At 39.1% G+C, this 24,436-nt stretch overlaps 2 protein-coding genes across 3 annotated transcripts in view; one reads left to right on the forward strand and one right to left on the reverse strand.

Annotated features, from left to right (window-relative positions):
- Positions 1-17,328, forward strand: part of PPP3R1 (protein phosphatase 3 regulatory subunit B, alpha) — a 38,651-nt gene extending 21,323 nt beyond the window's left edge. Inside the window, exons 1-6 of one of the 2 annotated variants that reach the window (XM_083857446.1) lie at positions 907-1,523; positions 3,679-3,718; positions 11,711-11,887; positions 13,281-13,340; positions 14,149-14,333; positions 15,784-17,328. In XM_083857446.1, coding sequence (XP_083713572.1) covers positions 3,706-3,718; positions 11,711-11,887; positions 13,281-13,340; positions 14,149-14,333; positions 15,784-15,831 — 483 coding nt within the window. In that variant the 5' untranslated portion in view covers positions 907-1,523; positions 3,679-3,705 and the 3' untranslated portion in view covers positions 15,832-17,328. Of the gene's footprint in view, positions 1-906; positions 1,524-3,678; positions 3,719-11,710; positions 11,888-13,280; positions 13,341-14,148; positions 14,334-15,783 lie in introns of those variants that run through there. The other variant, XM_083857445.1, reaches the window with a different exon arrangement.
- Positions 16,432-24,367, reverse strand: PNO1 (partner of NOB1 homolog; the record flags this gene model as incomplete). Its single annotated transcript, XM_083856161.1, has 7 exons — positions 16,432-19,647; positions 20,106-20,176; positions 20,677-20,794; positions 21,277-21,337; positions 22,186-22,269; positions 23,844-23,993; positions 24,176-24,367. The coding sequence occupies 7 exons, from the start codon at positions 24,365-24,367 to the stop codon at positions 19,580-19,582; spliced, it is 744 nt and encodes a 247-aa protein (XP_083712287.1). The 3' UTR covers positions 16,432-19,579.
- Between the last annotated feature and the right edge of the window lie 69 nt (positions 24,368-24,436).

Consider the following 24,436-nt stretch of genomic DNA (forward strand, 5'->3'; position numbering starts at 1 on the left):
CATTACGTGTCATGTCAACTCCTTTAGTGATGTGTTTTGACTTCTCTCTAGGAAACTGGTATTTCTGCAGTATTCAGAATTGGGTCAACCTTCTGTTAGCAGATTTTGGACTTCTCCCTTATCTGTAATTATTTCTGCCAATAAGTCATGATTTTGTGGCTGTTTAACTGGGAATTAACTCGTAGGCTTCTAATGGCATTTAAAAAAATTTCAAGACTATTATTCTAAAAGGATAAGGGTATTCAAAGTATCTATAGCATTTCAGCTGCTTTTTTTACTGATGCAGCTTGAGAGGGAGTTCCAGGTGTCTGGTAGCAATACCCAGATGCAGCTGGGGGAGGATGTTTTACACTGGGTGTAGATGCTGAGTAAATCTCTTGTGGAGTGTTGACTCTGTAAAAGCTGCATTTCTTCAACAAACTGGTTTCTAAATGTGCTGATCTAGTATATATGAGCAGCTACTCTCACTTTTTGTGAGGTATGCAAAATATATATCTGTCAGGAAACACTATTATTATAATGATTTTTAAAATTGACAGTCTTATGCTGTGTCAGAACCTTGTTAGTCTACAGATGCATTTGTATAAATGAACTTTTTCTGTCAGATGAAATTGCATCTTTGGAGTTTTACACTGGCTTTGGTCTTTTTAGATTAGTATAATTTAAAACTATAAAATAAAGTGTGAATGCAATGTTATTTTAATGGATAAGGTATATAATTATAGTGACCTTTTGCAGTAACTCAAATTTTCTGTTAGTGCACTCACAATCACAGAATATTTTTCAGCATTCTTAAAAATACTTGCTCATCTGGTGTTAAAATTAGGTAATTCTTTGCATTAAAACCGTTCAGATGAAAGTGTGTATCCAGTTTCTTTCCCTTTTCTTAGAGGGTTTATTTGATACTTAGTGATGTCTCCTAGCTGTGCTTCCCTCCCTTCTTTTTTTCTGAACACATGAATGTGGATATAGCTTTAAACCTTCCATTTTACTTACTGCCTGCCTGTCATTAAACAATCCTTGATTCTTGAGCAAGAACAGTATTCAGCCTCCTTAGTGCTTGTGTTTCAGGATATCTCTCCTGTCTCAGAGTGTGTACATGAAATACTGATTGTATTTGGGGCAACCCAAATAGTGAGCAGCTTTCTTGTACTCATGGAATGTGATAAAAAAAGCCTGCTCCTGAGACAAAATCATTCCTCTTAATCTCTGAAGATCAAGGCTTTGGTAGAGAGCACCATCCTTGTGTTTGTTCAGGTCACAGCGGTGCAAACAGGAATTTTGGCACGAGTAGTTCAGATGTTTGTTTGCACCAAACCTCCCCTGACCCCTCCCAATATCCTTCTTAAGTCTTACAAGAATTTTGGATTCTCCTGTGAAGATGAATATTCCACACATCAATAGCAGGTAACTACTTCTTTGAAATACTTTACCTAAATACTATGTGGAAAATGTTGAATAATCATGTCGTTTACTGGATTTTTTTCTACCTTTTTAGGTATCCAAGATCCAGTCCTGGATAGGTAAGTATTCTGAACACTTTTTTTAGCAGTAACTGTTTCAAAGAAAAGCTAAGCTGAAGTTTATTCACGTTTTTCTCTGATCTCCAAATATTTTTTTAGGCTACTCCATTTAGATAACTTGCTTCTGACTTAGCACGTGCATCTAAATGCATAGTAAGGCTCCTTATAAACATTACGCTCACTCAGTTCATGAACTGAAAACAGTTACTCCCATTTCTTCATTTTGTCCTGCTCAGTTTTCAGAAGCATTTTTATGTGTATTTAGGCAGATTGATTTTGGTAGCCTGTACCAAAAATTAATTTTCTCCCAAGACCTGAACAAGGACGTAAATGCCCAGAACAGTAGTAGTTAAGATTGTATATTTGTGTGCATGTGCACAAATGCACTGGTTTTAATTCAACTTTCTCCTTTAATTTGCAGCCTTCCAGTCTGGTGTTTTTCTTGCCTCTTCATGACCTCGTGTCTTGAGCAGCCTAGCTGGATCCCCTGGTTCCTGTTTCTTCTTGTTTCAAAATTCTGCTTTCTCCCCGTTTTAGATTGCCTACCCTTTTATATTCATATGCACACACTAGCCTTTTGCTGCCTGTTTTGGTCTTTGCTGTTTATCCTAAGACTTTGGTGGGGTTCCATGCACTATTTTCCCCATGGATTCCCTGCCACAGTGCAATTAGCAATGGAAAAACATCCCTGATGAGCTTTTGAGGTTTTAGTGGCCTGATAGTCCTCAGCTACATTTCTGTTCTGCTGCTTTGTCTTGCTCTGAGAAGACATGAAGGCTGTACCTTTTGCTGCCCTACTTAGAGAGCAAATGCACGAACATTTTTTAAAAGAAGCAAAAGAGCTCGTGGATTGTGGGGGATAAGCAAAGTGAAAGCGTTCCTGAGATAAAAAAATGCAAACAGCTCCCCTCAACAACAACAGTACATCTCCTCTTGGACATGTTTAGATTCATGGGATGTTTGTTCTGCCCCTTTCTGATCTAATTAGGAAATGCATTTGCATTTTAGCTTCTAGGCTAAATGTAGTTCTTTTTTTTCCCTCCTCTTCTGTCAAGTAATCTCTGTTTCTGTTCAATTTTGTATCATTTTGATGAGCCTTTCTTTGGAAGTGCTCAGCTGTGGAATCCCTTATTATGCTCCACACCATAAGAGAATTGCTGCTGAATAGAATGTCTTAGACTCATCTGCAATGTTTTGTTTTCTTGTGTAACACACTCCCTTAAAAACATAGAGTTTGAAAGTGGTTATGAATCTCTTCAGTCATCTGACTGCTCCTTTGGTAATGGATTAAAAAAAAATCATTAAGCGTGTGCGTATTCTGATCTCTGGCTCAAAGTGAGGCAGTTTTGGGGAAAATACCAAGTTTTAGTGGTTTTTGGTGTTCATCTTGCAGTAGTTCATGTCGATTTCCATGTGTGCAAATTTAAAATGTTGATATCCTCAAAGTTTAAAGCTTTTGTGTTATTACTGTATTGTTGTGTAGCAAGGATTTAAAGTCTTCTTTTGACTTTCCATTCCATTCAATTACAAAGCAGGAACATATTAGCATAGTACATTACAGAAATATTTAAATGTAAAGCTGTTACGTCTTGAGTTTCTGGTCATGTAAAACTCTCCTTGTGCATAATCCTCGTTGTGTGAATCTTTTTTGGGGTGAATGGGCAGGTGGTTGAGGGAAGAAAACTTGATACAGTTTTCTTCTGCAAACCGAGTAAGATTTGTCATCGGAATTCATGAGGATGTGTCTGATTCTGCGTGTGAAATAAAATGGTAAAGCAGGTTTTGTAAAGTTTTGAAATAAAATATTTCTAACTTGAAAAGTAGCATCTGCACAATATATAAGTAGTGAGTTTGTTTTTCTGAGTTCAGAATGTGGGATTGAAGTTCTTGTCATGATTATTTGAACTGACATTTTCATGGGAATTCTCATTTAAGGAGACCTCATAATGGTTTTATATTTCTTTATATGTTTTGGTAACATAGATCTATCCAAATAAAACACTGTTTATGATTGTTGGGTCTGAAATAGATATATCTACATAACAATGTAACTTGTTTTGCTTGAGATTTTTTGCAATGCTGAATTTTAAATACGTCCTCAAAGCTAATTTGGGAGTAATTGCAACTTTGTTCTTTTTTTCTTGTTGTGTTTCAGGGAAATGAGGCAAGCTACCCTTTGGAAATGTGCTCACACTGTAAGTTTTTTTAAATTGCTACACTGTATTGTAACAGAAGTGAATTTTGTTTGGGGGTTGATATGTACAGTTTCCATGTATGTTAAGCAATTTATATACTTACCAAGAGAGTAAAATCAAAAGGTTAAAAATCACCTTTTTAAAAATAATATGGGTTTTGCTGTTAGATTGTAAAATCAAAAATCAGTCCATCTTTAAAACAAAAGTCTCTTAAAGTTTTGAGTGTTTTCTTTGAGTCTTCCATTAGAATATTAAAAAAACCTTACAGTCTTGATATCTGTAGGGTGAAATGTTCAGCCCATGGGGCTTTTTCTTCAGTCCTGGTGCCATCTCCTCAGGGTGCAGTGTGTACCGTGTTAGGAGTGAAGTATCTTGCTTAAACTGCCTTTGTGCCGTCAGAGGAAGAAGAGGTTGAGGCTAAATGAGCTCTTTTTTTCCCCCTGTGTATTGCTTGCAGCCAGGCAGTTAGGTGAGAACCCACTTGGTGTTACTTGCTTTTGGCCACGTGAGAATAAGATCTGTTGCTCCATCTCATGGGGTTTGTCTACCCTGTGAAAATGACAAAATATTTTTTTGCTTAAAGCTGACCAAAGAAAGGGTTGTCCTGTAAAATGTCCTTGTGGTGTTGTGCTAAGTGTACCTATTCTTAGTTGCTTTTTCTGTTGAATGATTTTCTTCAGCCCTAAAGTGTGTGTAGACGTCTGTGCGTGTCTTCTGAGCCACTTGATAAAATTCCTTATCTTGGGTGAATCAGATCTTGTTTTTAAACAGGGTAACTCTTCAAGAGAGGGACTCTTTTTTAGATCTCTTTCACAGTGTTTGTCATGTGCTTGTGCTGGCACAGTATATCTCAATCTTACATTACTGCTCTGTTGGCCAGTGTTTTGTTAAGGACAAACTGGTTTCTGAAGAATTTTTTTTAGGTAGTTGTGTCAGTGTCAGAGCTGTAAGCAGTGTGTTGCCATCCTTCACTTCTGATTCTAGGACAAGCTGTGTTCATTGGTCGCAACAGGCAGCCTAAAGGTTTACTATTGAACCTCTTTGCACATTTTTATTGCAGAGAAAGTGAGGATTTTCACATTGTATTCTCTGGTTGAACTGTGTATTGAGGCTGTTGTTGTTGAGATGTGAAGTTTTGCGTGATTAAAGGTTTCTCTGCTCTGATGGCCTTTCTCACAGCTGTGTTCCTGAGCAACATAACTGTACACACCAGGAAAATGGAGTTATCACTGTCCCTTTGCTTGGATGGGCCCAGCCAGTGCAATGACAGTGCTGTGTTTAAAGGTTCTGTTTGCCTCAGTATTCTAATAGCCAGGGGTTTTGGGCACAGATGTGCACAGCTGCATGGCAGGGAGCAAGTCCACCAAGTAAATGTTCACACTGTTCTTCAAATGTTCATTGTTCCTGCTGCTTTCCAGAAATGGTCACTGAGGAGTCTAAAGCTTTCAAGGCAAGGCCAGACAATGTCTTTGAAGATCTGATCTGGATTTTGAATTTTCACCTTTTGGAGTTTGGAAGTTAGTAATAATGAATTACTGCTGTTTGCATGGAGGCATTGGGTCATAAACTCTGCTTCTGCTACACTTGCTACTTTGGTGTCTCCTAAGAACAATTTTGTGTTATAGTTGGCAGTTATGTGAAGCAAATTCAGGATACCATGGAGAGGATGCACACCATTAAACAGTCAAGTGTATTCTTTTAACTTTTTATTTTAGAACACTAGTTCTTGTCAGTGGGTGAATTAGTGTTGGATTCCTTAACATGGTTTGGTTTTGTTTCTCACCTGTGCTGTGCCAGAAATTACTGAAAACCTATCACTGCTTTCCATGGTGGAATCTATCCATAAGAAAATTTTATCATAGCAAAAAGATGTAGAGAAAACTATTTTGTAATAGAGTAAAGAGTAGTTTATAGTGTAGTATTTTTAATATAAACACTCTTTTGTAGAGTGTTTGGATTTTAAGATGAGAAGAGTAGTATCTCTTTTCTAACTTAGGGAATTGTAATTGACACATCTGAAGTCATGAAAAGGATTAGGCCAGCTGTGTGTAAGCATATACAAGACAAGTGGTTGAGTGTGTTCTCAAGGGCGTCATCTTTTTGAAATCTGATCTCCAAAACTGAAATGGCTGACCTGGTTGCTGCTCTGAAACGTTATATTCGTGAATCAGATGAGACTGTAGGTAGAGGTGCGAGTTTTGCTGAAGGTCTGTTTTATTTTGAGATCTCTGCAATACGTTCTTCTGGGGGGGAAATGAGTCTGGGGCCATTTAAAATTCATTTCAGAACATATTTGATTTACAAAATTTCTCCTAACACCTTAGCAATATTCTTGTTCATGGTGATTTCATGTTTGAAAAATGAGTGGAAATGGGGCTCTCTGTGACCATGCTCTGATCTGGCTTTTGTTAGTTAAACCTTTGAGCCAGTATGCAAAGAGTAGCTGACAAGCCAACCTTTTAAATACAGGAGTAAACGTACAGATTTCAGAAGTGCTCAGCACCTAATTGCTGAGAGATGCACAGCTTTCCTCAGGTCTGTACCCTTTGAAGATGCCTGTGTGTATTATTGTGTAAGATGCTTCTTAATCCATAAGCAATTGTCCTGTTAAAGCATCACTGAATGTAGTGGATTTCAGAAATTACTATTTTCAACATAGAGCACTCTGAAATTGGCTTCTAATAAAACTCTGAGTTGCCTCTTGAACAGTTTTTACAGTCTTACCTGAGCATCAGCTACATGCATAAGAATTTAAAACAGAATTATTTTAAAATCTAATGGATGATCCTCTACTGCTGCATTGGGGGGGAGAAGTGAGGGGCTCAGTAGTGTGGACCAGCATATTAGAAATTGAGCAACTGGGAGATAAGGCTCCTGCACTCAAATGGGAGTGAGGCAAAGCATTTGCATGTCGTTTCTTGGAAGCATTTTAACCTGATTCATCATATTTTTAGATGTATGCAGATGAATTCAGGAGATGAAGCAGGTGTTGGCCCTAAGAATTTCAGTGCTTGGATGGAAGAGGAATCTTTTGAAAGTACTGATAGTTCTTTAACAAAAAAATCTTCAGTACCAGAACTACTTAACCACCTGCCGTATGTTAATTACAAGGGGAACAAAGTTCAGAATGGATTATGAAATAAACATAAATAATTCTATGTGTTACAGAACAGTGCAGAATTTGATGTTGGTATAGAGGTGCCAACGAAGCATTTTAAAGGAAAGCACTTAGCAGTTATTATTTCCAGCCAGTTAATAAGTTTGTGAGCTCAGGCATCAGTGCCAAGGTGATGGGATACTGTCAGATTCTGCTGAAAAGCACAGAGCCCCTGTCAGCTGGGGAGCACAGCACAAAAAAGGCTGATTTGGATCTGAGGTAGAGGAATGAATGCTCAGGCTTGCTCAGAGTGTGCTGATGAGTCACAGGCAAACTCTGCTTCAAACAGTGTAAACAAAGCTCAGTCCTCCTGATTTTCCTCAGTGGTGGTATCACCCTTTTTACACAGCTGTGCACTTGGGCTTTCTGGGATTTCCTGGTGTTTTTATCTGTCCTGGTCTCCTGAACTGGTCTTCTTAAATTCTGTCTGCTACTGCCACCATCAGTCCTTTCAGCTCAGCTTTCCCTTGATCTGAACTATCTTGAGCCTTGCATTTCCAGCAGAACTTAAAGAGAGTTTGTGTGGGCAGAAAGTCATGTTTTTTGTTCAGACACTAAAAATTTAGTTCAATGCTCTGTTCTTCAGTGAGAGTGAATTTCAGAATTTTAAGAAAGTCTGTTGATAAGGACAAGGAAAATAAAGGCCCTGTAAAAAAGGGGAGCATCCATCTCGTATGGGAACTGTTGTGTATGTGCATTCTGAGAGATAATGTCAACAAAAAACAAGTAAGATATTATTGAAATCTGCTGTTATACATAAATGTATATTTTCCTTTAAAAAATCCAAAGGAGAGCGAAGAAACAAACATTAAGCCCCAGAAGACCTGCACAGTTTTTAGGTAAATTCAGCATAGGCAGGGAGTCACCAAAAATGAAAACTCTGAACTGAAGAAAGCATAGACAGAAGGTATGCAAATATAAGGCATATTATACTGTGATGTATTCATCTCTTATTTTATATTTGTATTCTTATTTCTTAAAGCTGTTCCATGAAGACAAAGATGCTACTGAAATACAAATTTTTTTCAAGTGCATAAGCTTTTTAAAATTCAGCTTGGGGAAAGGGGAAAGGTAGGTGAGGTGCCTACAATATATTTAAGGAAAAATAATGAAATTCTTATATGAAATTCTCATGCAGTCAGTTATGAACATAGTGATCTTATGTTTAACCAGATACATTCATTAGGAACAGAGGTTCATGAACTATTAAAGAAGATTTTCTTAGTCCTGCATTTACTTTGCTTTTTCATTACTTCATCTTCCAAGTACTGTCATTCATGGTGTATCAATTGCCAGCAGGAAAACATTGGAAGAGTTTGCTCTTTGGTCAGCTTTTGGCAGAGATGCTAATTTTTTCAATATTCCTCTTAAGAAAAGAACTTCTCTCAGATCTCCAGTGCAAGGCAAACCCTTTGCTTGAATGTGCAGGGTTTGGAATGAGAAGTTTGTAATCCCATTTCTAATCGAAAGTGCTGCCAGATATTTGTACCTGGACTGTGCATTGAAGTTGAGCTGGGATGAGCTATGAAATGGGATGTGTGTCTATGTGGAGAAAGAGTAATTAACATTTTTCAAGTATCCTTAATTCCATAATTGCAGCTGTTGCTTTGTTACAGTTCAGTAGAACATGAACATTCTTGAGAAATATTCTTACATGCCTCTGCAACCTCCTCTCCTTCCTGTGATCTGATTCTTATCTTTGTCATCCATAATCTTGACCTCCTTGCCTACAATCTTTAAAACAAAACAAAAGTCTTCTCTTACACTTGCTAGTTTTTGAATTTAAGGACCTTGTTACCTGCAAATGTGAGATTGGTTAACCCAGCAGTGGTTCTTGTGCCCAACAGATGATGATGGCATTGCTTGTTAATACTGCGTCCAGTGGCTCAATTTCTGAACACCACAAGAAAATGTTCTTTTTGTAGTTCATACTGGTAGAGATTCCTGCTACAGATACATGAACTTGAGATAAAATACCTTTCTGACAGCAGTTTGTTTTCTTAGCATGTCTCTCTGCAATGGCAGAGTTGGTCTTGTCTGTCTTTTGTGCCAATTTAAGCTGTGTAGCAGTGTGTGAGTGATTGTGTGTGTGGTAATTAGCTCCACTTCATAGCAGAGCACTGACAGAACTTTGGGTGTGACTTTCAGTCTTTGCTCTTATATTTGTGAAGGAAAAATGGACTTGAGCTGCCAAAGCAGGAAATGGAACTGAAGTAATGAAATAAGACACATCTTTAATGTGACTTCTGGGTTGTGAGGAAAGGGTGTGACCTTATAATCAGAGATCTGTAGTCCTGCTTCAGGCAGCTCCGTGCTTCCATCCTGATTTGTGAGAATCTCAGTGCTGCGTTTTGGTACTTAGGAGTTTTATATGTGTTACTTAGAAATGTTACAGAACTTGCAGTTGATTAACTCAGTAGTTTTTTTGTGGCAAGGGAGAAGAGATTCAGCTGTGTTAATGCTTCTGTCATTTTTCTCCAGTGTGATTTTGTGAAATTGCAGAACTAGGAAGTATTTCAGGTTGCTTAGGAGGCTTTAGAACTGACCAAAATGGAAAGATTAGTCTTTCTATTAATACTCGAAGTGAGATTCCACTTACCTGGTAAGAGACTGACAGTGCATTATATACCCCATAGACAATGCTTTCAGTTTGCTGTCTAGTTGTTTTCAAGTGAAGTAATACAGGTCTAAATTATGTGTATTCATACACTTATTTTACAAGGGGAAATGTGCTTACATAGGTAGTGTGATAACCCAACCTTAACATTTTAATGCTTTTTCAAATGCTTGTGCTGTGAGGATTTTTTGAGGGTATCAATTCTATGTGAGCTGCAAGTAGAGCATGCACTAAAAATGAGGTTCCCACATTTGCAGCTTGCCAAGGTGCTGTCTTTGCATTAAAATGGGGTGGCCCAGTAATTGTCCAGTGGCAGGACTGGGAGTGAGGATAAGTGGAAGAAGCAAAAGAGTTTCTCTGTACAGAAGCAAAAGTTGGTAAATAACCCTCAGTGTATTGGTGAGAAGCAGCATTTTGTGCTGGTGGAACTCATAAAATTGGCTGTGGAGCTCTGCTTTGCCATTCTTTTTTAATACTGTGTTCTTTTAGTCACATAATGGTGTTCTACCTCCAGGTCACTGTATAGTGCTCCCTCTCCTTCTGTGTCATCTGGGAGGGGTTCCAGGTTTGGCTCTGGTTTGCTTCTGTACAGACTGGACTAAAAGGAATATTTCAGTGCAGTGGAGAGGTTAATGAGGTGAAATACCATACTGCTTACTAGAAACTGAGGAAAGCAAATTATGTTTAGTGTTAATTTTATAGCCCAAGAGGCAGATTCTGTCACTTTCTGTCACAGCAAGAAGATTATTCTGGGGCTGTAGACTGTTCGCGTCTGCAGTTTCAAGCAGTAACTGAGACTGACTGCAGGATGTCAAAAAATCATCTTGTGCACTTGGACTTCTGTCAGGCCTCTCTTTCATTCTGAAATTGTACAGTCCTGAGGACTCTGTGTTTGTGTCCCATTGGTTTGTAGACAAGGATATCAAGGCTTTGAAGTGGAAGTCAGCTACTGTTGGTAGAGTATCAGGTCTTTGACTTGGTTACAGTTTCAAAACATTAAGCTCTGTAGGTTGGCTGACCTTATGCATTAAAAAGACTCAGAGCTGTTTGGTTTTATGCTGCACTTTTACAAAAGGTACTGATGTGATGTGAAATGGATCAGGTTAATGTAAGTGCCTTGTAGAAGATAAGATGTAACGTCTGTTACTATTGGAGCAAACACACTTGTAAATGGAGCTACTGAGGGAACTGCTCATGTTCAGGACAAGGTTGGTAGAGGGAGTTTGCAGCCTTAGGGTTCTGCAAGGTGTGTTTGCTGTGGTTTGCTCTGTGCTCTGGGCTCCTTCAAGGCTTCCTAAGAACTTGAGTTCCTCCTTTGTAGCCAAAAATGGTGAGCAACATGTAAACAGACTTGGATCTCATAAATAAAGCTGCTGACAGGATGTTTTCAGCTTGTTACAGGGAAATTTTTTCAAGATTTTCAGCAGTAGCAAAGTACAATATTTCTTTTAATTTTTTTAATGGATTCACAGGTTTAGTCTCTTGGCATAATGAAATGTGTAAAATAGGTTACTAGATAAATGCTTTAATTGAGATTCTCTATAAATTTGAAGAGATTAGATGAAGAGGTACTGCTGCTGAAGGTGAATCTACTTCAATTTCTGTATGCTGTATGCAGGTTGTGGCTACAGATGTGTCTGAGATGGAGAGGAAAAATTATCTTGGGCCAGTCAGAGGGATGTTTTTAGTAGGTGAGAGATACTGGTTAGGACTGTTAACCTGCTTAACTTGACACATACCCCAGGAGATCTCATGTTCAGGGTGCTGAGGAAGCACTGATTTTGCTAATAACTTGAATATAATTGTCTTTCTAACATACTCTGTTAGTCTGGTGTGAACATAATGCCAGTTCCTTCAGAGAACACTTGGTCTCCTCCTTAATTTCTTCCTATCTGGTATTTGTAAGAGCTCTCTGACTAAGAACTAGCTAGCTAAGCATCCTCAATCCTTCAAAATGTTGTGTCAGCATGTGGTATTCAGTGAGTCAGAAGGCTAATAACTGTATTATGGCAGATGCAGGGAGAAAAAAAGGTAAGTTCTATTTAAAAGAAAATAGTGTTTGCCTTCAGAATTTCATGTTATCTTTATAGGTGTTTAATAATTATAGTAAAGTAGGAGAAAATCTTGTAGGAAAGCAATGAAATGTGCCTTGTGTTTAACTGCAGAGGGTTTACTGAAGCCTTTCTGAGATTAAGTCTGGGGTTGTTTTTCATTTCAGTTGATGCTGATGAGATAAAACGACTAGGAAAGAGATTTAAGAAGCTTGATTTGGACAACTCTGGTTCTCTGAGCGTGGAAGAGTTCATGTCTTTACCTGAATTGCAACAGAACCCATTAGTACAGCGAGTAATAGATATATTTGACACAGATGGCAATGGAGAAGTGGATTTCAAAGGTAAGGCACAGTGTTCTGTGACTTAGAGCTTTAGAATTTGTCGTTTTCTTCATCTGAGAGAGAAGAGATGAAGAAGATTTGTTAAAAAAAGGTGCTAAATCCTAGTGAAAGTAAATAAAACCAGTAAAACTAGTTTCTCTCTTAGGGTGCTTCTGAGTGAAATGTTTAGAGCAGATTGTTTAGTAATAGCTTCTAATGCTGACTACTACTCATTAAATATCTCTTAAAGTACACTAATTTAGACTCTTTAATTTTGGTGCTGAGGAGAGGCTGAAGAAAGTGTGGTAGGCTAAGTGGTGTCTTTCTGCAAAAGTTTTATTTATCCAAATATCATAATGAAATCTGCACTTTGGAGTATTTAGAAAATAGAAAAGAGCCCACCCAGGTTTCTCTGTTGACATTTCTTTTATGGGATTCTTTTTAAGTAGATCTTATATTGACACTTGAAGGAAAAATAATCCAAACAACCCAGAAGATTTGATTTAATACACTTCTCAAAATTTTAGATGTATTTTAAATATTCATGATTAAAAGGCCAACAGGCTATAATCTTCATCACTAATTCACCTTAAAACAGTCTCTGACCATTAGAAGTGATAATGTTTGTAACTTCTCTTCAAGGTAATACTTAGTATTTCTTGTTGCTTATGACTAGAGAAGGGTAATCAGTGTTGCATTCTTTTTTAATTGGAGACAGTACCTAAATCTTATTTATACTGACAGACTGACATATTAAATCAGGTATTAATATACAAGAGCTGCTAACCTTTGCAAAACCCCTTAAATGTACAACCAGAATGTTGGGTTTGAATGGAAGCAGTAATTGTTGCATAGAACTATTCAAAATTCCCTTGTCAAAAATAGATAGTCATGAGCGATGATGATCATGTTGTCTGTGACATTGACTGTGATTAATACAGTTACCAAGAGTTGTGCCTGATGGGAGGGAACAGGAAGTTGGCAAAATCAATTTTCTTTTATAGAAAAATAATATTGTAACATTTCTTAGCAATTTTCAGTTTCAGTGTAGTTCTTTACATTGAGAAACTAGTTTTGAGAGGAGTTGTACAATTTGAATCTCAGCTGGAGTAGCTTTAGTAAAGATCTTAAGAGTTTTTCTGCCAGATTCTTGTGAAGATCCAGCAACAAAATTACTTAAATCCTGGTGTGACCAAGTGTGTTTAGTGAGTGCTGCATTGGATTTGGGGTTCCTCCCACTGAAGAACATTAAATATCAAAGTATGCAGACATTTAGGTGTCACAAGGTAGACAGTATTTTAAAGATTTGAATTTTAAAGACTTGATTGCTTTTACAATTTCTAAAATTTTCTCAATGTTGACTTCGTTTATTGAAAAATACGCTTTTTAAATAAGTTTTCTTTGCATTATTTAGAATTTATAGAGGGAGTCTCCCAGTTCAGTGTCAAAGGAGATAAAGAACAGAAGTTGAGGTGTAAGTATTTTGATTTTCCTTCACAAAAATTTTCTGATCCTCAAAAATACGTTTTTGTAAGTTAAGATTAAGATCCAAAGGCAAATGTAAATTGTTGTAAAAAGTGGAAAATCATGAAAGTAGATTGTGAACTTTTTGCACATTTTGTCCTTTATCTGTGTGAAGATTTGTTAGCACTCTTTTCTGCAGGGAAGGTTGGATGGGGTTAGTTGTTTTCGGAAGAATTTCAGTTGCTTTCTGTATTTTCAAAAAGTAAATTCATTTAAGAACAGTTTGCTACTCTTAAATAGAATGTTTAAGAATATTCTTAAATATTCTTTTAATTTAATATTTCTTTAAATATTCTGTAAAAATTCTGTGAACTTACAGGGCCAAAAAATAATACTCAATTCTTTGCTATTACAGTAGAAAAGCATTAAATTCTTGTTTCAGAACTGCATCTCCAGACCCAGGCTTTAGGAGTAGAAAAGAGACAGGTTCCGTTACGGATGAAGCTTCCAATAACTAAGACTGAAATGTTTAAAAATAAATTCAGTCTGGGTGCCAAAAGTTGTTTGCAGCAAAGTAACCAGATGGGATTTTGAGTCATCTCTTTCCTGGAAGGTTGTAAATGTTTTGCTGCCGAGATGCTTTACTTGTGGTAGGGGGGAAGATTTTATTTTTGGTGTTCAGAGAGTGCTTTTACTGCTGGTGCTGAAACAATTTCAGGTGTTTTCTAAAGTGAGTGTGTATTACTTTCCAACCACAGTTGCTACCAAATAGTTGGTTTATTTTTTTTTTTATTATTATTTTTTGGTTTATTCCACAGTTGCTTTTCGCATTTATGATATGGACAAAGATGGTTATATCTCGAATGGAGAGCTCTTCCAGGTGCTGAAGATGATGGTTGGGAACAATCTCAAAGACACTCAGTTACAGCAAATTGTAGATAAAACCATAATTAATGCAGATAAGGATGGTGATGGAAGAATATCCTTTGAAGAATTCTGTGCTGTAAGTAACTTCTAAAGAAAACTCATGTCATTTACAGAGAGAGCATTTACAAATGCTGCTCTGGAAAAAGAGGCACCTTTTAAGAATTTAGAGGTTTAAAGCCACCTTTTAAGAATTTAGGGGTTCACTGAACAGAATGCTTAAATGTAGCATTTAATGCTTGAAGGGGTTGATTTCAACCCATATATATGGTATAGATATGATTAAATAGATATGGTGTATCTATTTAATTAGTTGACGGCAAGTTTTAAGTTTTTAGCGAAAAAAGTAAATGACACATTGAATCCTGATCCTTTGAAAACTGCAATAATGAGTGTATAGACATTAATTTTAAGCAGTGTATTAAGGAAGATGCACTCGATAACATGGTTTGGGCATTGCTTTTTTTCCTCATCTTTGAGTTTACAACTTCAGTTCAAACATAACCTGCTCATACTCAAAAAAATATATGTGAGTTCTAAAAAAAAGAGGAGGAGGGAAGGTGGTGGAAATCTGCCATCCCACCAGCTACTAGAGTAAAAAGCTTCTATTGATTGCATTTTGGGGATTTTTTTTTTTTTTAAGTTTAATTATTTTTGTGACATCATGTAAAAAACATTTTGTCTGCAAAGAAGTTAGAGCTGCAGCCTGTAAATGCCTGGATTAGTATATTATTGGTTTATTTCTTGCACTGGTCTCTCATCTTCAGCCATCCATCAGATGTGCTATTGCCTCTTCTTATGTCTTTGAGCTTCTTGTCTTGTGCTACTGATGGTTTTCCTCTTCCTTACTTTTAATTTCTTCAGTTTTTGTTGACCTCCTGACAAGGCACTTTTCACTTCTACAACATCTTATTCTTTGTTGTGCATTTTACCCTCTCTGAATCTGATGCTGAGTATCTACAAAAACGCTTTTTCGTTTGTTGTCTTTGGCCTATACCATTTGGCCTTGGAATTTTGTTCCTATAAAATGTTATAAAATGCGATAAAATATTCCTCTGCCATGGCACCTTTCTTTCCCCTTCTGCTCTGCATGGATCACACACTTGTGAACACTGGTGATGCTTTCCTAGGTGTGTGCAGTTCTGTCAGAAATCCTGCTGCTGTTCCTAAAGGCCCTTTCCTTTTCCTGGGAAGGTTCACAGTTACATAGGGTGTTTTAGAAGTCACCATTTTATTTAAAATGTACAGGTATATTATAAGGTCATAATATGAGATGGAGAGGAATGCCAAAATGCTGTTATTTGCACTTGTTTTCAGGCCTTTGAGCATATGAATTGTACTAACATAGAACTACCTTTATTTGTACATAATTAATTTCATCTCTCACAGTACTGGTAAAATGTAAATGAGTTTGGGGATGCCAGGGAAGTACTGCCTTTGTGATTGACCTCAGTGCATCTATTGAATGTGTTCTTTTAAACCTTGCTAACTTTTAATTCTCATCTTTCTGAACCTTATTTTTCTCCCAGGTTGTAGGAGGCCTAGATATCCACAAAAAGATGGTCGTAGATGTGTGACTCTGTAGGGCACCACCCAACACTTTTGCTTTCTTCTCCATCTCTGAAGATCTGCTCCAGACGTCCAGCAATGCTCTCTGTGTATTTAAATGGAAGTATTTTTCTCTGTGAAGCCACATTTTCCAACATGAGCCTCATGAAGCCAACTAAGTGTTATTGAACTTTGATTCTCTCAATAACTCAGTGTAGCACTTTAAAGTCTGAAGGACAGCAAAGATGGAAAGAGCATATCAGTGTGGTGGAGAAAGGGAAGGGGTTGGCTTTTTAATTTATTTTTCTTCATCTTTTATAACAAGGAAATATCTATCTATATATATATATGTGTGTATTTATATATAGATATATATGTAGCTTTCTATATGTAGTAGCTAGGTGGGCTTTAATTTAATATACTTGATTCAGAAACAAAACTAGAGTACAAAGTGCCAAGCAGAATATTAACAGTTCAATATATGGATATACATCCTTACTTTTATTTCACACAGTTTTATATATATAGTAGAAGAATGTAAAATTTTAACTGGGTCTTAGGTCAACTCTTTTCCTTTTCCTGTGACTGTTCAGATGTTTCTATATATTGAATGGCTGACAAAGCATTGCTTCTTATTAAATCACCTTAATTACTTTTTTTTTTTTTTTTTTGTAACACGGGAGACTACGTTTATTTATACCTGTTAATATATTACCAGGGACTGTGTCTCTTTGCTAAATAACTTAGTACAGTTCTACTTAATATGAGAATATAGTTTAATGCTACTGCCAAGAACTAGTCCTCGTGTGCATATAGTGACTTTGGAATGCTTTGATGGCTGTTAGATTCCTTCACCCAGGAATTGGGAGCAGTTACAGCTGTCATGAAGCCAAGGCAACTCTGCTGTTCTGGGTTCAGTTTAGATACAGCTGCTTAAGGTGGTGGGTGCATTCATGATTTTTCTCTTGTGCTTAGCTTAATGAAATTAGGATCAACATAACTGTGCAGGATTCCCATCTATTTTATTTTATACAGTACTTAGATTATAAAATGTCCTTGCCACTTAAATTCTGTTGTTTCACCCATGATAGTTTTCCCCCTTGCATTTAAAAATACCACAGGTAGCTAAATAACTGGTAATATTTTATATATATATATGTATATATGATTCATACAGGGGGGAAATCTTGTTAACCTATGCCATAGAGGAGGAAAACTTCACACTATCTAAATTTATACCTCTTGCAGTTCTCCAGTCCTTTTCCTGGAGAATTTTTTTTTTCTTTTCTAGATTTGTCCATATCATAATTTGTAATGGAAGGTAACTTGATCTATTTGTGTGATATAAAAGTAGCGAGCCATGTTTTACAACTTTATATCATCCCTTCCCTTTTCTGCAGTGGTACTATTGGCTGGAAGAAAAACATTTGCTAGATTTTTTTAGGACAGTACATCTTTCCTGTATAGTAGTTTTTCTATTTAAAAATAAAATAAAAAATTGTTTTATAATGAGCAGTGGAAAAGTGCAGGTTGTCTGAACCTCTTCAGTCGAGCACCTGTCTGCCATAGCTGTTCCTTCAACTGAGTGCTGCACATCATGGGCTCTGTCTGTGAGAGAGAAATCCAGGTGCTTAGTGTCCTTGCATGACATGAAGTTTTGCATGTAGATCGATTTGAAATGTTCCTCTTGTTTACATAATTTGCATAATTAAAAAGATAATGTTGCCAAACTTTGGTAAATGTTCATGTTCAAAACAAGAAAAAAATCTCCACTACATGTTAACTTTTTTCTTCCTCTGGATCAGTACGTGGTTTATAATCCCAGCCAGTGGTTGTATCTGTTCCAGTGTCAACTGCCATGTGCTCTGCTTCAAGGGGGAATTAGTCTTTTGTGAATTTTTTGTACATAAGTATTTGTTACAAACATTTTAGCAAATGCTTTCAGTTTTTCTTGCTTGTGCATATCTTGGCTGGCATTATAGAAATTAGTGCTAATGTTATTTCCTTAGGGGGACTGGAAGGGGAGGGATGAGGTTATTTTTTTTTTTTTCAGTTTGTGTGGGGAAAAATGATTTATGTTGAATGTTTAGTTTTTCCTCTGCATGCTACATCATATATTGTGGGAACTATAAGAACCTTCATACTGTATGAATACAAAATAAAATATTTGAACCTTGGCTGGGGTGCTCAGTACCTTTCCTGTTCACCTTAAAGCAGCTCTGCATCTTGCTCTGAAAACTTGTTCATAATTTTTGTCCACTCCTCGATTATTAAGATTTACTGAAAAACTCCACAGGGTGCAGTCTGCTGAACACTTCCAGGGTTCACTTTAGTGTTTCAAGACATGTTGAGGTGGTTTAAAGGCACATCTGGTTATCTTTGCTAAATGTTCACAGTGGATAACATACTTTGTTTGAAATTCCTGCAGAGAGTGGTTTAAAAACCACACCCACCCACCCTACCATTAATGTAGGTGGAAAATAAAAAGCAGTCCCTGTCTCAGAACAAGTCTGAGCTTTGTGCTGATGCCAGCAGCCCTCCTTGCACAGGTGTGCCCTTCACAGCAGCTCTGCTCTCTGGTCTGCAGGAGTTTGGATTTTCTGGGTGCTGCCCTCTCCTTCCTGCTGCTTTGGGTCAGTGTCTGTATGCACCGAATTTAGGATAAACATGGATTTTGTGTGCTCTTGCCTCACTCTCCCTTACCTGTCAAACTAATTGAAATAAATGACAAGCAGCCAAGGAACAGACTACAGTGACCAGGAGCACCTGGAGCTGCTCAGAATGTGCCCACTGTCCCCTGTACAGCTCAGACTGCAAACTCTGTCTGCTGAGCTAACTCCAGCAAGTCTTTAATCTCTGACAGCTGAAGGTCTGAATCAGTTTGGCTGCATACTGTGAAGTGCTATTCTGGAAACTTGGATATTGACCTAAATGCTTACTCAATTTGCTTGAGTGTTTGATAATCTCACTGCAGTTTGTTTTCATTCCCAAGCCTGAACTTAATTATTTTGCAAGCCACTTTGCAGAAGGTTTCCTGGCAGGTGTAGGAGAAGAGAGTCCATTTTTAAATCATACTGGCACTGGGTCACTCTAATTTCTTCCCCTCCTTTTGTTTCATTTTGCTACTTATGTAACATTTTAAAGAAGAGACACACAGGACCTGACACTTGGTAGAAAGTACTTAACCTGATGCCTCTTGGCTTCATTAGGGTGTCCTTACAGATCATTTTTAGGAACTAAGAAATCTATATATGTGCAGATTCAGGATTCAGTTTAAAGATGTTATTTACCTCTTCATTTTACTTTTTTCATGTGATGCATTGTTCCAGCAGCAGCAGCAGTGACTCAGTGGACAGCCTGTCCTTGAACTCCTCATTCCAGTTGACTCTTCCTTTTTTCAGGAAGATACTTAACCATGATGTGTGGTTATAGATGCTTAACTCTGCCAATTCCTTTAAGGCTCAGAACATTGAACACCAAGGCTTTCTGAAGAAGCAGCCTCTGAAGTCTGATGTTCAGAAAATCCATAATGAAGCAGGTTTTTGTTTGAGGCTGTTCAAGTAAAATCATGGATTTTTGATATAGACACAATTTAAAATACTTTTTAATGACTAAACAGAAACATCAGGTATGTTCAAATCAGACCACATGTCCACAAACAGTCCTGGTTTTCTTCTGGGCTTCCAAATCCAGCAGAAAACTGATGGCTTCTGTAGCTCTAGGCTTCTCCTGTGTCCAGGAATGTGGAATTCCAGCCCCAGTCCTTGGTGGTGCAGCTCAGAACCTCTCAGCTGCTCTACTGGCCACTGCCCTGATATTGCCATAGACTTTGGATGGAGGACTTCCTGCAGAAGAAGGCACAAATCTAGTCAGGAAATGAGGTAATCTGTCACAAATATGCATGTGTTGTGCTCACACCTGTGTTGAAAGTAGAGAACTAAGCCAAAGGATGAAAAGGATAGTCAAGGTCAGTCACTCTGTCTCACTGTAAGCGCAGAGCTCAACTTCTGCTTTAAGAGTGAGTTGCTCTCTTTGGCTTTTGAGAGGCCTTGGGGAAAGCTGCAGCTAAATCAAAAAGCAGAACATCTTTCAGCAATGTGGCAAGGGTTTTGGAGCCAGAAATCCAGTCCTGGATTCCATGCTTCTCCCCCAGATTTTTCTCTTAAGAGCAGCAAGTCAACTGCCAGCAAGCTCTTTGCTCCAAATGTAGGTGTGGACAGGACAGGGAGGAGGGTAAGAGCCACAAAGCAGTTTCTCAAACTGCAAGATCTATATGTAGTGAAGATTAGATAAGAGGACTTACCTAAAATTAGATTGCAAATTGCTGTTCGTGCCATTTTAATGTTCTGAAAAGATCCCAAAATATGAATTTTTCTGTAAAAAGCAAAGTAGCAGTAGTTAAATTAGAAATAACAAAGAACTGGAGGTTAGAGAGAAATGTGGAATTTTGTATCAGTGTACTAGTTTCTTTTCTACACTTGTAAACAAAAAAACCCCAACCAATCTGCAAGGTAAGACCCGTGCTCTTCTAAATCCTTTTAAAATAGATTTTTACAATTTGCAAATTTAACAGTGAAGCAGCTTTCAGAGGAAAATGTTGCTGTGTTGGTGAGTTCAATTTTGATTATTCATAAGTAAGAATTCTTAAGTTGTGGGGAATGACTGATCTCTAGGTGACACTGGTGACACTGTCATTCTCGTAACAAAAGGTCAAATAACTTGTGTTCGTTAAAATATCCTCTTAAATATTTTTTTCTTACTACTACTCTACAACAGCTTCATAAAATTTAAGTTCTCTTAGTTCCTGGCAGAGGACCTGGGTTAGCTGAGGGGCTGTGCTTTGCCCAGGAGGAAGGAAGTCAGTCTGTACTTACGCGTCAGCAAGAACGATGCGTGTCCTGGTCACGTTTTCTATGGTGAATTTGGTTTTCCCACCTTTCCCTGCTATTCTCCCTATTGCTCTGGACAGGTGATCTCCTTTCAAAGGTTTGACTGAAATGAAAACAGCATGCTCAGGGTAGCAGCAGTGGTGTGTATTCCTGTTAATGTTTCTCTTGGTCAAGTTGCTGGAAACAACTCATGCCAAGCACTACAAAAGCAACTTCAGTGGTCAGCACAGATCCATCTGGATTTCAGCTTTTTTTTTGGACTAGCAGTGCACACTGCATCCTGTGCTGATGCATCCAGGGTTTCTGGCATGTGAAAGTCTCCTTCAGAACTGCAGAGGAAGGCACTGCACTTCATGTGGAGGAAATGGAGTCAAAGTGCACCAAGTTAACACAGGTAGAAATGAAGTAGAATGGGTTCAGATCCTGCTCCACAGGGGACTCCAAGGAGTGCCAGTACTACATAAAATTAGATGTTTCTGGCTTCCCTGATCCTTGAGGACAAATGATACAAGTGGAGCAGGGGGGAAGAAAAAAACCAAACCCATACTAACAGGATGCACACTTGATGACTTCTTGAATACTCACCATCTGTAACTTCAAATGACTCTAGAAAAAGATCATCTAATCTGATGAGAGCAAGGGCATCCTGAAAGAGCAGGAGATCTGTTATTAGCAGTTATTTTGTTTTAGTACTGTTGAAAACTGCAGTTCTCTATACACATAACCTAGCAAATAACAGCTAAACGTTAAAAGAATAATTTCTTCAACAGCAATACAAGTATTTCCATCTAGAGAACCCCACACAGGTTTGGATGCCCCTGGATTGCCTCCCCAGTGCTGGTGAATCCAGAGCAGCCCCTACAACACTGAAAACAGTGGGTTTGTTTTCTCCAGTCCTATTTAGTGTCTGCTGATTATCTGGATGAGGGGACTGAATCCAGCTTGCAGATGACACCAAGCTGCAAGTGTTGATCTGTTGGAGGGTAGGAAGGCTCTGCAGAGGAGAGACATGGACAGGCTGGACAGAGGGGCCAAATCCATTATTAGGAATTTAATAAGTTCACGTGCTCTGGTCACTTTGGCCACAACACTCCCCTGCAGTGCTACAGGCTGGGGACAGAGTGGCAGGACAGCAGCCAGGCAGAAAGGGACCTGGGGCTTCAGCTGACTGAACACGAGCCAGCAGCATGCCCAGGTGCCAAGAAAGCTTGGGCTTAAGAAAAATGAGCAGTCTTTACCTGTGCAGAGTACCTCAGAGACACAGAATTGCTTCATGCTTGTCTTACATAACCTATGTCCTCTGTTTATGTGCTGTTTGAAGGCTACTTTTTAATCCAGCATTAGCTTAAGAAACTGGCTGTCTACTCCAGTCACAATTTCTAGAAAACCACCTAAGGATTTTTCTTTCTTTCTTTCTTACTGTAATTTGCAGAGAGGCCAGGGACAGATCAGCAAACTGGAGCAGTCTCACAGTCTGGTTGTTGGGAGACTCACCTCTACTTGAAATCCAAGTATGAAGGCTTTCACAAAATCAGCTGCTTTCGTCAGAGCACTGAGGTCCTTTGTCTCTTGACAAGTCTGCAAGACAAGAAGTTGTGTTTGCAAATTAAGACCAGGCAAGTTAGGAACAGCACTTAAAAATTCAGCCTGTGCTTGGAGGGGAGAGAAGAGAAAAGCTGCTGAAAATCCACACCACCACTGACTGAGGAGAAGCCTTTGGGTGGAGAAAACCCAAAACCAACACAAACTAAACTGCAACAGCAAACAGCAGAAAAAAAATAGCAGGATGGTGATGGCAGGAGAGTTATTCTAATGACAATATTCTAAAGATGTCTTAGCAGGTGACTGAAACTCATTTCAAAGTTTTATATTCATGATGGATATGGGCAAAATGAAATCAGCTTGATTAAAAATGAAACAGACATAATTTCGTATCAAAAAAGTGGTGTTAAAATCCCAGGGTTTTCTCCTGCACAGTTATTGAGTGAAACTGCAGGAGTTCCTGCTCCTCCCTACCTTTCCCCTGAAGTTATTTCTAGGAAGTGTAAATAAGGGATAATTCTGTCACCTTTCCTCCGGTTTCTGCCATCAAACTTGTGATAACATTTCATGGTTAGGAAGCAAAATTCCTGTTGTTGTCTGTATTTTCACTATTACGTTGGAAGATCTCATATGTCAGTACTGCTAATACAATGAGTCATACATCAAAACTTTGGATATGCCCTTAAAAACTCCTGGTGTGAACATTCCTCAGGAGGAATAAAGTCAAAGAATGAGCATCTGCAAGATTGACAGGTTTATACTGGTGTCTGTGCCCTAAGATGTTCCAGTGCAACCCGTTAAAGAAAAATCACATGCTATTCCACTATAGGCCCTTATCATCTGCCACAAACAAAGGCACTAGAAGATTCAGTGCCCCCTTAAAAGATACTGTTTACTGTCAGGTAAGTATTTGGTAACCTTAAACAGCTGGAAAACATTGAATTACAAAATCGTATCTAAGACAGAGATGAAAAAATCCTTAATGCTGCAGTACATAACTTTCTGCAACAAAAATTGAACACTCCCCCAGCTTCTGCTGGCTCCTTCTGGAACAGATTTGTGTTTTTGTAATTTACTTGCAGTGACTACTTGTTCTAAGCAATAATTGCCAGATTGGATCCCTGGGGAGGTGACAGCACACAGTTTCCATTTTTCCAAGCATTTATATGGGATTTACAACTTCCCTAGTCTTTAATTTGTGAACCAAGAACACCCATGAGGAGAGGCTGTGCTTTTCAGGAGGTAAAATCATAGCAAGGTAAGGGGTTGGAGTAAGATCATCTTGTCCCCTGCCATGGGCAGGGACACCTGTCACTAAACGAGGCTGCTCAAGGCTTTATCCAGCCTGGTTCTGAACACTGCCAGGGCTGGGCCAGCCCTGGGAAACCTCTTACAGCATCTCACCACTCTCACAGTAAAACAAATAAATATTGCTAACAACTAAACTAAACTTCCCCTCTTTCAATTTGTACACATAACTGTTTGTCCTGTGACTACAGTTCCTGACAAAGAGCCTTCTCTGGCTTCCTTGGAGGCCCCTTCAGATACTGCACACAAACCTCTCCTCCTCCTCAGTTACCGCGGAAGGCAGAAAAAGTCGCTCCCCTTACCTTGATCTCAACATTCCTCGTTTTCAAATTGAACCTGATCTGAAGCTGCAGATGCTCCACGATGGGCGTGAATATCTTCATCCAGTTCTCCTTAAGCGGCGTGTACCTGTTGGCCGGAACGGGGATCTTCCTCAGCTCCCCTTTCCCAACCTGCCGGGGGCGAGACACAGAGCGGGCCGTGAGGAGGGGACAGAGGGGGTGACACAGGGCGGGCCGTGAGGAGGGGACAGAGGGGACAGAGGGAGTGACACAGGGCGGGCCGTGAGGAGGGGACACCGGGGACCCGGAGGAGGCAGCATTTCCCCACCCCGCTCCCCCCCGGCCCCGCTCACCCCCAGCGCCTCCGCGGCCAGGGGCGGGAAGGCCGGCCGCTTGCTGGGCCGCGGCTCCGCCGTGTCCATGGCAGCTCCCGCCGCCGCCGGCTCCTCGCCGCCCGCCCGCCGCTTCCTGCGGCTCCGCCGGGACAGGACGCTGGTGAAGCCGCCGCCCGCCGCCCCGGTGTCCGTGCCCGTGCCCGTGTCCATGTCCGCCGGGGAACACACGTGGTGCCGCTGCCGGCGGAAGGGGCCGGGCGGCGCTTCCGGCGGGGCCGG

The sequence above is a fragment of the Zosterops lateralis genome, assembly GCF_965231275.1.
Source record: "Zosterops lateralis genome assembly, chromosome: 3".
Taxonomy (NCBI): Eukaryota; Metazoa; Chordata; class Aves; order Passeriformes; family Zosteropidae; genus Zosterops; species Zosterops lateralis.